The sequence below is a fragment of the Perissodus microlepis genome, chromosome 5 (assembly GCF_051167445.1).
Source record: "Perissodus microlepis isolate ML-2025 ecotype Zambia chromosome 5, ASM5116744v1, whole genome shotgun sequence".
Classification (NCBI taxonomy): Eukaryota; Metazoa; Chordata; class Actinopteri; order Cichliformes; family Cichlidae; genus Perissodus; species Perissodus microlepis.
In genome coordinates this window covers 3558049-3570904 of record NC_140465.1, presented here as the reverse complement: position 1 = coordinate 3570904, position 12856 = coordinate 3558049, and the positions used below count along the sequence as shown (strand labels likewise).

General features: G+C 40.9%; 1 protein-coding gene across 2 annotated transcripts in view; it reads right to left on the bottom strand.

The window, feature by feature from the left end:
- Positions 1-602: 602 nt before the first annotated feature.
- phf2 (PHD finger protein 2) overlaps positions 603-12856 on the bottom strand; it is a 38535-nt gene continuing 26281 nt past the window's right edge. Inside the window, exons 16-22 of one of the 2 annotated variants that reach the window (XM_084927421.1) lie at positions 11946-12013; positions 9436-9602; positions 8319-8626; positions 5844-5939; positions 5645-5754; positions 5251-5563; positions 603-2751 (exon numbers count right to left, since the gene is read on the bottom strand). In XM_084927421.1, coding sequence (XP_084783547.1) covers positions 2663-2751; positions 5251-5563; positions 5645-5754; positions 5844-5939; positions 8319-8626; positions 9436-9602; positions 11946-12013 — 1151 coding nt within the window. In that variant the 3' untranslated portion in view covers positions 603-2662. The remainder of the gene's footprint in view (positions 2752-5250; positions 5564-5644; positions 5755-5843; positions 5940-8318; positions 8627-9435; positions 9603-11945; positions 12014-12856) is intronic. The other variant, XM_084927423.1, reaches the window with a different exon arrangement.

The window sequence follows — 12856 nt, the reverse complement described above, 5'->3', positions numbered from 1 at the left end:
GGATTTTTTTTTTATATATATTAAGCTTAATGTCGATGCACCTCTACTCTGAAGAGTAATTAACGTAACCATTTTTACTAACATCCTCTCTGCTGGTAAAAATCTGCACCTATTTCTTGTATTTCTCCATGTGCTGGATTTGAAAGCTTCCTCTCCATAGACACATTTTTTGACTCCATCTAGTGGCACAGACTCGCTGTTGCTCCACTCTTGACTGTCTGACTGCAGATTTAAGAACAACGTCAAACGTCGCGAGGCAGTAAAGGTTTGATGTAGCTCTCTTCACTGAGCACATTCTGCGTCTTCACTTCTTGCGCACAGGACATTTAACCGCAGCCACACCTGCTGTGAAAAGAGTCGGACTGCTTTGGAGCGCTTTTTAAGTTAATACAGTTTTAATGGTGTTGACTTTGGCCTGGTTTTAATTAATGACTCGGCTAGAGCTGTGGGAGGAGTCCAAGAGCCGTTAATCGATGATGTGCGTAGTGCTGGATTTGACTTTTAAGCAGGACAGTGTCAAGCAGGAAAGCAAAAAGAAACCATGTTTAGTGTTCACCACACAAACTGTCACAACGCAGGTGGGACAGGAACACATTACAAAGTAGGTTTTCCACAGTAACTGTATTGCAAAAGTAAACAAGGCGGACAATCATATCATTCAACAACAATATGTTTGTTCCTCGGAGTTGAATTTGCCATTTCTCCATGTCTTAGAAAAGTGAGCTATGATCTCCAACAGAATCGTCTAAATACAGAAAAATATATTTCAGGTCAAAAAGGATTGTAAATACTTGGTAGTACTGTGAAGAACAGTAAGGGAAGACAGCTACAACAGGTATCATTCACTGTCCTGGCACAGTGGATGCATTTAATAGGTCGGACATACAAAAATAAACCACAACAAAGCAACACACGTATTGTACAAAAGAAAAACCTGAAAAGAGTGTTTGATCAGAGCGTTTCGGAGACGAAAGCAGAGCGCACTGAGACCATGTCGAAAATGTCCTGACCAAAATAACGTGGAAAAAAACACAACCCAAGGTGTGATGGAGGTGTGGACGCGGCTGCTTCGAACCATAATATTAACAATAGTAATGATAATCATGTCACATTGGAAATGGTTGGAGACAGGATGTAGATAAAAAAGTTTGCCAACGTGGGTTCTAGTGTGTCAAATGTTCGTGGTGCCCCCCAAATACACAAACGCCTAAAAAAGAAAGCAACAAAAAGTAAAGGGTAAATTCACAACTTGATGAAATATTCAAAACCAAAAGAAAACAAAAACTCTTTAGAATTGTACAAGTATAAAAAAGCTACAAACATTAATAAATTACATCACTGACACATAAACACTTCACAAGGTGCTAGTAAAATAACTCCAAAACCCTTCAGGATACTAGAACTCGAACAAGAGGCTGGTCATAGAAACTTTAAGTGTTGCTTTTTTTAATCCTTTTATGTAATTTTCCCTCAAAGCTTCGTCTCTCGTTCAGACAGAATCACAATACAATTAGCTTTGTGTATGTAAGGCCATATGACAATAAAATGTATCGTGTCTTCGATTGTTTTCCAGGCAACACCTTTACGTCTAATGACAACATAATACTAATAATAATAAAAGTGAACCTCTGTTATTAAAAAAAAAAATACAAATAAAAATTAGGACTATAGTGTATATCCATATATATACTTTTATTCATTTATTCTTATTAGCAAAACCGGTAAAAATGCTGAATGAAGCCTTATGGGGGAAAGGATACAAAAAGTAGTAATTTAAAAGGCTATGTACAAGCTACATTCTATATACTGTGATGTGTGAAGCTATAAAAAATGCAGAGATGCGCCTATGTTGTCGGTGCTGCCTGGGAAAGCAAAAGAAGAGAGAAAGTATCCCCATGTAACCGCAGACGTGACGTGGATGAGGCTTATCATCAGCGGCAGGTCCCGTGTAGTGTCAGTAATCCTATGGCCGATCCTCCTCCGTCTGACTGCGTTCGCTTTGACAAACATCTGGACGGCGCTGCCCGCGATTCGCTTTTTGTGCTTTATAGTCGCTCCTCATTTGCGATCCACGGCTCGGCACAAACGAACAAAGGTTCCCGCCGACAGAGACGCACGCGCGCTAATCGATTCTGATCAAACACGAGGATGTTGGGAAAGGAGGAGGTGAATTTTCCCAGTTCAATCGAGCGTGGCAATGATAAGCCGCATCCATTTAGTAGGAAATAACCCCCACCCTCAAAAACAAACAAACCAACAAACAAACAAAAAAACCCTGACCCAAGCGCACATGCAACTGAATACATGCAAGGGATACTTTCACAAATCTTGGAATGACTGCAATGTAATTCTACTTCATGTTTTAGCAACCCCTGATAAACTCACAGCTGTAGTAAAATGAGACATGTTCTCTTAAAAAATATTTATAGTAGGTTCTGTACACTTTTAATATCTGAAAGTTATAAAGTATAAGTAGAGGCAAAAACCTATTTGACTGATGTTCTTCTTAGAAATTCAAAAATGCATGATTTTCTTCTTCTCCCATCTCGTTTCAGTCTTTTATCTCTTTTCCACGTCGTTGGCTTTAATCGGTGAACGGGGGGGTGAGGTTGGGATGGGACCCAGCTCGTGAATTCCCAGTCCTACGACAGTCCGCTGCATGCTACAGAAGGAGCTTTCCATTTCGATGGATCTTTAAAATCTTTCCAAGTCTCTGTTTGGCTGTTGCCATGCCTTTCTTTAGCCGCTTAGCTGCAGGAAAGACAAGAAAAGACAAGAGGTAAGATGCCGAGCCAGCTTACAACATTTTGGTGATGCATCCTGACATGTTCGCACCAATATTTGCTAGCTTAGTGGCCTTTATGCTGGAACATGTTCATTGACCTAATAGCAAAAACATGTTTAACATACTCATACCCAACAGGAGCCCCACAGGGCAACTTTATTTTTTCAGTTCAATTCCATTTTATTTCTACAGCGCCAAATCACAACAACAGCACCTCAGGCGCTTTATATTGTAAGGTAGACCCTACAATAATACAACAATCATATGACCCCCTATGAGCAAGCACTTTGGCGAGAGTGGGAAGGAAAAACTCCCTTTTAACAGGAAGATAGTGATTTTTCATCAACAGTGTCTGAACATGTTGTACCAGACTTTTGCTTGTGTCTAACAGACAGTGGAAAGACTTACGCTCACCGCATACTTTGTTAGGAATGTCTGGTCCAGCTACGAAAGACAAATATCTAATTACACAGTCACATGTCACCACATGACCTTTTGAAGTTCAGTCCAAATAGAAAGGGGAAAGAAAGGTGATTTAAGTGCCTCTGAATGGACTGGTCTGAGAAACTGCTGACCTACTGGGATTTTCCCTCACAAGCATACAACCATCACCAGGGTTCACACAGAATGGCTCAAAACAGAGAAACTATCCAGTTAGTGGCAGTTCTCTGGGTGAAAATGCAATTCAGTTCAATCTTATTTAAATAGCGCCAGATCACAACCACAATCGCTTCCAGACGCTTTATATTTGACGGTAAAGACCCTACAATTATACTGATAATAATGCCTTGTTAAGGGCAGAGGTCAGAATGGCCAGACTGCTCTGAGCGGACAGGACAGCAGCAGCAACTCAAATAACCCCTCACTACAGGAAAGGCAAGCAGAAGAGCATCTCTGAACCCACGCCATGTCAAACCTTGAAACAGATGGTTACAGCAGCAAAAGACCACATGTGGGTTAGTAATGGAGTCAATCACTAATGTCATGTTTGTATTATTGATTGATTGATCATACTTTATTCATCCCGAGGAAAATTGGGTTAAGGCTGCCAGCCGTGCCAGCGCCAATGTTTATATTAAACATTATAACCGTTAAACACACAGGAGTGGCTGTAGCTCAGGAGGTAAAGCAGGTCATCACTGACTTTACCTCTGGGTGCTGCAGTCTACATACCAACTATACTTGACAAGATACTGACCCCAAGCTGTTCTCTGATGCTTGTTAGACACAAAGCGTAGCACAAAGTGCCTGCATGAATGAGACTAGTTTTACTGAGTGCTCAGGTAGAAAAGTGCTATATAAGCATTTGCATTTGTAATATTACTACTTTGCTAGTAACATTAGGCAGCATGCAAACTCAGATCATGCAGCTCGCTGCTGCGTTAAGTGTCTGTCTAATCAAGCCAAACTTGGCTGAATGGACTTTGGCCACGAGGGGATAACTACAGTAAACAACAAGTGGGATTTGCAGCAGAGGGACTGTTTGTGCTTTGGCATCTTTCTTCTGGCTAATTTTAGTTAATGCCAGTGCGCCTGCTATTTCTGACAAAATGGGCACTTTTAAAAGTTAATGCCAAATTATAGCATGTTGTGTTGTGGCCAGCAGAGGGGAACAAGACAGATCGTTTAAAATTCTGTTAAATAACATGTCTAAATGTCATTTCAATACTGGCGGGAAGAACCACATGCAAATGTAAATTAAAAAGCAATGCATTAACTAGAAGCAACCTAAAAGGATCCCTAGAAAACCTTTAAGTGAGACGCATTTCCTGGAGGAGGGAGTCACTCCCACTAAGTATCCATCATTGGCAGTTCACAACAGTTCACACAACTGTCTCTCATTACAATAGCGTTGCACTTTACATGCTCAAAGAGCAGCAGCCGCCAAACCAAACTGTTATTTGCTAATTATTATTGATTACTAGTCCGGATGAAGCTTTAGAAATGCTAAAAAAAAAAAAAAAATCCTGGAAAGAACTTTCATTTGGCAAGATGGAAAACATTCATTTCCTTGAAAAACTGCTCAATTTAAAAGCCATTAGATATTCATTCATTACTGCTCCATTACTGAAAAGCTGCTACAAGAATCTCTGTGTAAAGAAGGCGAGTGATTCAAATTTATTCACGGGAAGTGAAATCTTAATCCCACAGATTACTAAAGCTTTAAAGACTTTTAAAAGCAGCATTTGAAATTTTCTAATGAACAAATAGCCGTGCATGTGCTTAAAGGGGACCTATTATGCTTTTCCTTTTTTCCTCTCTTGGAAACACACTGTTACATTGGCGTTAAATCGCTCATAATATACACTGCAATGGTTTAAAGGGAAATATATTTACAAGTCATCTCTGTGAGGCACAAAGTTCTGTCTTGTTTCTGCATGACCAACAACCAGTGACAGTTGCTCTGAGGATGACGGGACCATCCGTTTTCTTCTGCACACTCCACACTCTGTACACGTGCTCACCTTTGGCGTCTGCTGAGCCCACACGATCACCCTTCGCCATGCCGCTGCTGTTGGTGCTTGTGGAGTTGGTGCTGTTGGGAGAGGACATGGACGGCCGTCTCTGGCTGAGGAAGACCCCCGGTGCCATGGGCTGCGGCCCTCCCGGTGACTTGACCGTTCCAGTGTTGAACTCGTGGTCTGTCAGGCTGCCGTCCTGGGAGTCCAGATTGTGCTCCGGCGAGCTACTGTCCTGAGAGATTTTCGGGGGCTCCTCTATTACTAGCGCCTTCTTTTTGGTGCTTTTCTTCTTCTTCTTGGTTTTTTGTTGTTCCTCCTTTTGACACATCATTTTTTGTTTGAGCAAAATGATCAGAAATATCTACTGTTGTGTAAGAATACAGTGTGAGTAATTTACCTGGTGGGAAAGCTTTGCTGCAGCCGCAGCCAGGCCTGTTTCTATGGACGCCACCCGGGCTCCATCTCTGGCTGGCCGCTCGTGTCGGGGAACTGATGGTCCTACGCGGGCTGCCAGGACATCCATATTGGGGTTTAGAACATATTTCTTTCATAAAACTCTGAAGCCAAGATGCTTCTTAAACAATGCCAGTGTTCACCTGTGGGGCTGTACGGAGTGTCATCGCTGCTTTTCCGTTTCTTTGATCTCGATTTGAACACAGGATTATCCTCTTCGGACTCCAGCGAGGGGTAAACTAAAATCGAAACGTGGAACAGATTACTCACATGTCATGCATGTTAGCTCATTGCTGAGAAGTTGCAAAGTAAAGCTGCAATTACTTCAGTTTTCTGTAAAACGGAGGAGATGGCAGCATGCGGTGCAGCTGCAAAGCAGCTGTTGACTGTCGGTTCACAGTGCAGCCATTCCAATCTAGACCTTTTAATATCTGATAATTGGATGATCAAGATAAAAAATGACCTGTTTATAAAAGCAGAGCAGAGTGCCAGTCTGTGGGAGAAGCTTCGGGATTTCACAGCGAGAATGTTCGTGCTAAGAACAACTAATTGGACCAATTAGAAGTTCAAACAGCTTGTAAAATAACAGTTTGGAACGCGTGTTAATCGCTTATTAACAAGCTAGGAGGCTCCAAACAGCTGTGTTTGGATGGGCTTCACAGGGAAAGCATTTTGCAGGAAAAAAAGATAAACTGGAGCAAAAAAACGAAGAGACGCACGAAAAGTAAACATAAGCCCGTGTCACGTACACGTAATGAAAAGCTCCAGGCCAAATTGAGAAATTAAGCTCCACAAGCAGATACATAAGGGGCCAATTTGTTTTTAAAGCACCTGTTAGCAGTAGTGAGGATCAGACATGGCAGATACATTATTTTCTCATTCATGCGCTTGAAAAATGACACCAGACTGAACTCACAGAGCTCAGATCATCTGCACTGTTTTTAGTTTTTGAATAAATCAGCCCTCCTGCGCATTCAACTTTATTGATGTAAAAAACAAAACGAAACAAAAAAGCGCAATAAAATAATAGCGAACCACTAAAAGTACTGCAATTTAAAAAAATATATAAAAATAATAATGTAACAAAAATGTATTTTAAGGTCCTTTAAGACCCAAATAAATATAAATTATAAAATATAAAAAGACATTGCAACTACTGTGTTTTAGATTTATGCATTTAGAAACAGCAAAACGTGAGAAATCTCAGTGAGGGAGTCTTTTCGTTTTTAGTTTTTCCAACAAATCCTACAAAATATGTTTCAAAATGATTAAGGATTGCACTCTTAAAACTGGTTTTGATGCCACGGACACGTCCTAAAATTGGCAGATTGGGTCTAACAAAGAGCACCTTGTAGAGGCAGAGCTCCTTAATAGTAAAAAAGGGCAAAAAAATGCATCTTCAAATAGCTGAACAATTTCAGAATAATGTTTGACGATGTCATCGTGTGTCATCAGAAGAGTCTGATAATGTGAAGAAATCAGTGCTGATATCTGTGATCTTCAGGCTCTCGGGGAGCTCTGCAGTAAAAATGAATGTGATTCTCTCACTGAAATAATTGCACAGGTTACTGTCTGTGAACACAGTCACCTTTACTTTAGTTACTTTTAGGATCTTCTGATTCTAAATCCTTTGTATCAAAACTATGGACAAAACTAGGATTATGTTTTTCATTTTGTCAGGTCTGAATATCTGTTTTCCCACTTAGCCAAACAGTTATTCAGTTCAAAGCAATTCTCAGTCTCTTGTGTGGAGCTACTTTTCATGTAATGCTTAAAGACAATTATTGGTGCATTAATATGAAGGTGAATAACAGAACAGTTCCAGTACAAACCTTCATGAAGCTCGTTTTTAAAGCGTATATTTGTTTACATTTTGCAAGATTAAGTACACAAACCATCTCTTTGAAGCTAACAGACGCAATGACAACATCCTGATACACATTCCCATTCCTGATCCTGATTACAAGAATGTTTTACCATGATTAAAGTTATCCCACTTCTAATTAGAGAAATCTCTTTATGTCTGCTCTCCAAAGTCATTCATCCTACGCCCTTCAAAGCTGGTGGGTGTAATCGGGTGTAGCGCTGAGTGAGAGGTTATTTGGATGAGCTGTTTTAATATTTTGGTTAAAAGGTGTTTTCTGTTAGAGTGACGGCTTCCTGCTCCACTCTGTGTGTAGGGGGAGGAGCACACATAAACATACATGTTTTTTTGGAGACATTTTTAAGATTAATGCAATCCCAAGACTCCAGCATATGAAATGTTTACCTAGTTTCATCACTCTGGTGGACTAAGCTTAGAAAGACAGCCATCCAAAAACACACTCACAAAAACACTTTTCGGTTCGTGTTTTTGTCTCATTTTCAGCATTTTCTTTTGGTTTCCTGTGGTTCTGCCCAGGCACACAGACAATAGGTAGGTGTGACTTATAAATTCATAAAGTACACTGTAGCTGAAAAAAAACAACCTGGGTACAATAGGGCAAAACAGGGAATGCTTTGGAACTTGACCAGCACCAGTATCATGGAAAAATGACACTCGTTACCGCCGTCACCCCACCCTGCCCACGATGACAGGAAAATAAGGAAACAACAACAAGTTGGCATTTGTCGCTTACCGTAATCCGAGTCCTTGAAACACGCGTCCATGTGATCTTGGTCGTCGTCATAATCTAGACTCTCAATACTGCTGCTCTTCCTGGGTTTCTTTGGGAGACGTTTAGTCGACCGCTTGCTGTTGTTTCCGCCTCCTCCTCTGCCGGCCTTCTTGCCGGCCTGCGAGCTGTGCGAGTTGTTCTTCGACTGGCCGTTGTTTTTGGCCTGGCTGTTGCTCCACGGCTGCTGCAAGCTCTCTGAAGACGACAGGTTGGCCATGGACAGCATGCCCTGAATGGCCTCCTGTGTGCTGGGAGATGCAGGTGGCTGACTGTAAGTATGTCAATAAGAAATACACAACAACACAGCCATTACATGGTGGTCAACACGCTGGCAGAGGTCAAAGAAAGAAAGAAAGAACTGAAGAAGGCTCTGAACCAGATCTCAGTGTAAGCTAGATTACAAACTGAGCCTCAGTGGAACAAAGAGGCAGGAAAACTGTCAAAAACAAATATCCTCTTTAAGACATCGCTCCCAAAATGAATCCACACACCCATTAAGCTATCACCTGCTGAGCTGCCACAAGAAACAAAGCGACTATCACACACCGCTATAATGAAGCTTCAATCCCTCTTCAAAGCACCAACGATGTGAGAAATTAACATATTTCATCAATGTTTTCTTTCTTTCTTTCATTGCTCATTTGTAGCTTTCAGTGTGGTGGAAATAGACCATCAAGAGCTCGCAAACAGCAAAAGGCAAAGGGAAGAGCCTGGAGCCACGCAGCGTTTGATAGATTAACACGGGATGAAACAAACACTGACTTAACACAAACTGCTGACAGAATCGGTGTAAACTGTTGCTCCAGCCGCTAGCTGATTTTTCAGCTCTGAGCGAAGCTGTAAAATTCAGCTTTTTCATCCAATTACATCGCCGCTGAGTAGGCCATTTGTTTGTCATTGCCTCGGTCCATTAAGAAGAGCTAAAATTCATTTGCTAAAGGAAAAGGGGGTCCAGCGGGAGCCATTTAGAGATTAATGCTGCACATGTACTCTAACTCAAATGAGTTTAGAAGTCCAAGTTCTGTTGGCGTTGATGGGAATGCTGCAGAAAATTGACATCGGGGTTAGGTTAGTCTACCTGTTGGTGCCGTAGTCGATGCCACCCACTTGCTTGCTGGCCTGCAGCAGGTCCAGAATTCCTGCGGCGCTGCCGCTCTTTTTCTTCACCTTGGAATTGCGACTTTTGACCTCAGGCTTGGCCTCCGTGTCTATGTGCAGCGTCTCTTCATCTGAGGAGTCTGTGCTCTGGTGTTGAAGGAAGTGAACGTACAGGAAAGAGATATGAGAGAAACTTCAAGTTTCTTTTCTTTTCTGGCAAAAAAAGGAAAATCCATGTTCGCTTTTCTTGTAATGGCTTCTTTACTGCAGTCTCACTGTTTATCATAGGACTGCCGCCAGAAAGTCTCAGTAGGAGGCCCCAGGGCACAAATGAGCCGTCTGCCCCCGTCAACCCCCTTTTTAGTTATTCACTTTAACATAAATGTTTTTAGAACGATGCAAAAACAGGCAATATTGATATTTGACTCTTCTGCTGTCGACTACATTCTCATTTACTAACCCCACACAAAGACACTCTAAGCAAATGTAGGGCACTTGCAGCCCCTCAGGACTGGACCCCTGGGATATTTGCCCACTTTTTCCATCTGCTGATCCAGTATGGAACTACAACCTTGTTTCGAAGAATAGATTTGTGAATAAAAAAAACTCACATTTTAATGTTAATAGTGACAGTTTATCTAACAGCTCTTTTAGGCGTATTTGGGGCATTTTTTTAAATTTCAACTTTCTTTGTACAACACTACAGAGATTTAGGACGACACCAGTTGCTTTAGTGTTAAATTACAACATCTTTTGGCATCATTTCATGAAATGCCAATAGTTAGTGGGGGACACATGTGGACTGTCACCCAGCCACTTTAGCATCAGGGCTCTTCTTCTGTGGTTCTGTTCTATTGGAGTGTGTATAGTAAGCAGTTTGATACTGTCTTGCTAAAACATGTAAGGCCTTGGCTGAATATTTTGTTGCCTAAATGGCAGCATGTGTTTTTATTAAACCTGAACATATCATTTAGTATTAATGGTGCCTTCACAGGTGCACTCATGCTTCTCATGCCATCAGAAGGCAGCATGAGCAACACTTTCCACTTTAGTCTTTTGGAGCTCAGACGCAGAAAAGAAGGCAGAGTTTCTGATTTCTTCGTTGTGTGGGGGTCTTTTAACTTCTTCTTAAAGCCTTGCTGCCTGAGGGCTTTCAGATAGTGATAATCTAACACTGGTTTTCAGTCTTGTCCCTTTGCTACATAGATTATTTTATATTCTCTTAATCAATAATTAATTGCATGAACCACAAAAAGAAGTCTTAAATCAAATGTCCTCCTCATCGTGATGAACCTCTTCATATCTTCTATTTTACCAGAAATGTTTAAGCTACTTTCTTTGCACGGTTCGGTCACAGCAGGAATACACACGTTTCATTTAACAGGTTTTTATACCAAATGCTCCCAGTGGATGGTGTCGTGTCTCCTCCCAGGATCAATCAGGAGACCTGTTCACATGTTGTATGAACCACTACAATATGGAGTCATTATATTTACTTATATCCAGTGTGATTAAATAAAAATGTTCCTAATTAATCACATTAGAGCTAAAATGTTTTTTTTCCTTTTTTCAGTCTTCTGTTTTCTCGTCCCAGCTTCTGTGAAACATGTTGTTAAATTCAAAAATATATTTTTTTTCATTAAAAAGACAAAATTCAGTTTTAACATCTATTTATAATCTTTCATTTTAATATGTATTTAAATGAGTGGCATGGGATCACAACAACAAAGAATTTGAAATGTCCGGGGAAACTGCAGATCAAGGCTGTGATATGGTTTCTAGTGACCTCTCATTAGTAAACTTGGTCTAGGCTTTTTCTTCCTCTTCCTCCATTCATGCCACAGCTATTTCTCTCATCAGTGTGTGTGGCTCCACAGCACAGGAAGTCTCCGCCTCTGAGTTAAAGGAGCACTGCAGAAATTTTTCACAGTCTGTTTATGTATTACATTAACGTCATAACTGCTTAAGTTTTATGGATAAAACGCCAAAACATTAAATTCTCTGTTAAGTGCAAAAACTTTACATTTATCGAGTGTGTGCGTCTGTCCAAAGTGATTCCACCACACAGGTCGTGTGTATTATTTTTTGGAATTACTAGTATGCTTCATCAGCACATAGCAGGCCTTGAACTTACTGTAGGTGGGCAGTGAAAGTTATTTTACAAATAATAAATAAGTATAAAATATACATTTTTACATTTTGTCATTCTGTTTGAATTTCTCATAAATACTGATGTACATATGTTAAAGCTTAGTTTAAAATGTCATCATATATAATAAAACAAAGGCGCAGAACTGGAGCTTACATCTTACTGCAGTTTGCAAAAGGACAACTGTTTATTGAGAATCAACCTAAACAAAAATTTAAGCACTAAATCCTAATTTTGTATTGATTATTTTTCTCATTAAAGGTGGGAGGCTGACGATTTTCAAGCTGGGCCTCAGTGTTCCAACGTTTGGGAATAGCAGATACAGGTGATGTCGTACATACCTTAGTCACCGAGGGTTGAAACTTTGTTTTTTTGGCTGGCTGAATAGGTTCTCTGATGTCTGATAAAACTAGGGAAAAACAAATGTAACAATCAGCACCATAACATCGGAATTAGTAACATTTTAAGACTAGTCTTCCAATAAGATTAACAACTACGGATGGGTACCGGTATCCGGTACCATTATGGCACCAGACCGAAAAGCAGCGCACATTTTGGTGCTTTATTTCGGTGCTTTTTTTCCCTGAGATGTCATACACTTTGGATTCTAGCCAATCATTTTACCTTTGCAAGCGTAGTAGGCGGGGCCAGGTTCTTTTAGAGCAGAGCTACAGATTAAAAATGCCCAAAGCGAAGCGGTCAAAAGTCTGGCTGTACTTCACAGCAAAAGATGCAAACTCAGCAGCCTGCAACGAGTGCTTTAAGCTGATACTGTGATACTGTGCAAAGGAGGTAACTCCTCGAATCTGATGAAACACCTGGCGACGTATAGCATTTTGTTAAAAGCCGAGAAATTCACCGTATTTGATAGCTTGCTGCGAGACCTCACACCGAGCACATCTACTGCGGGTGTGGTGCCTGTTATCAGACCCGGAGTTAGCAACATCCCCCAAGAACCCGAAGAATAGAGTCCTGGCCCCTAGCCCTGCCAGTGTAGCAGAAATGATGACGGATGATGATGGCAGCAGCAGCCGTTCTTCTCTGCGTGAGTAGCTTAATGTTGTTCGTGTGTAATTTACGTTGAGTAGGCTAACCACGTTATTACATTAATGCATGTAAGGTGAACTAGCAAACACCGTCGTAGTTACATGCGGCTGTCTTCTTGTTTGATGGCAGGTACTCCCGTCACCCTGGCCAAAAAGGCTAAAATGACCAAAGAAAAAGTGGGAAACAGCTAAACATGAGAGGTTTT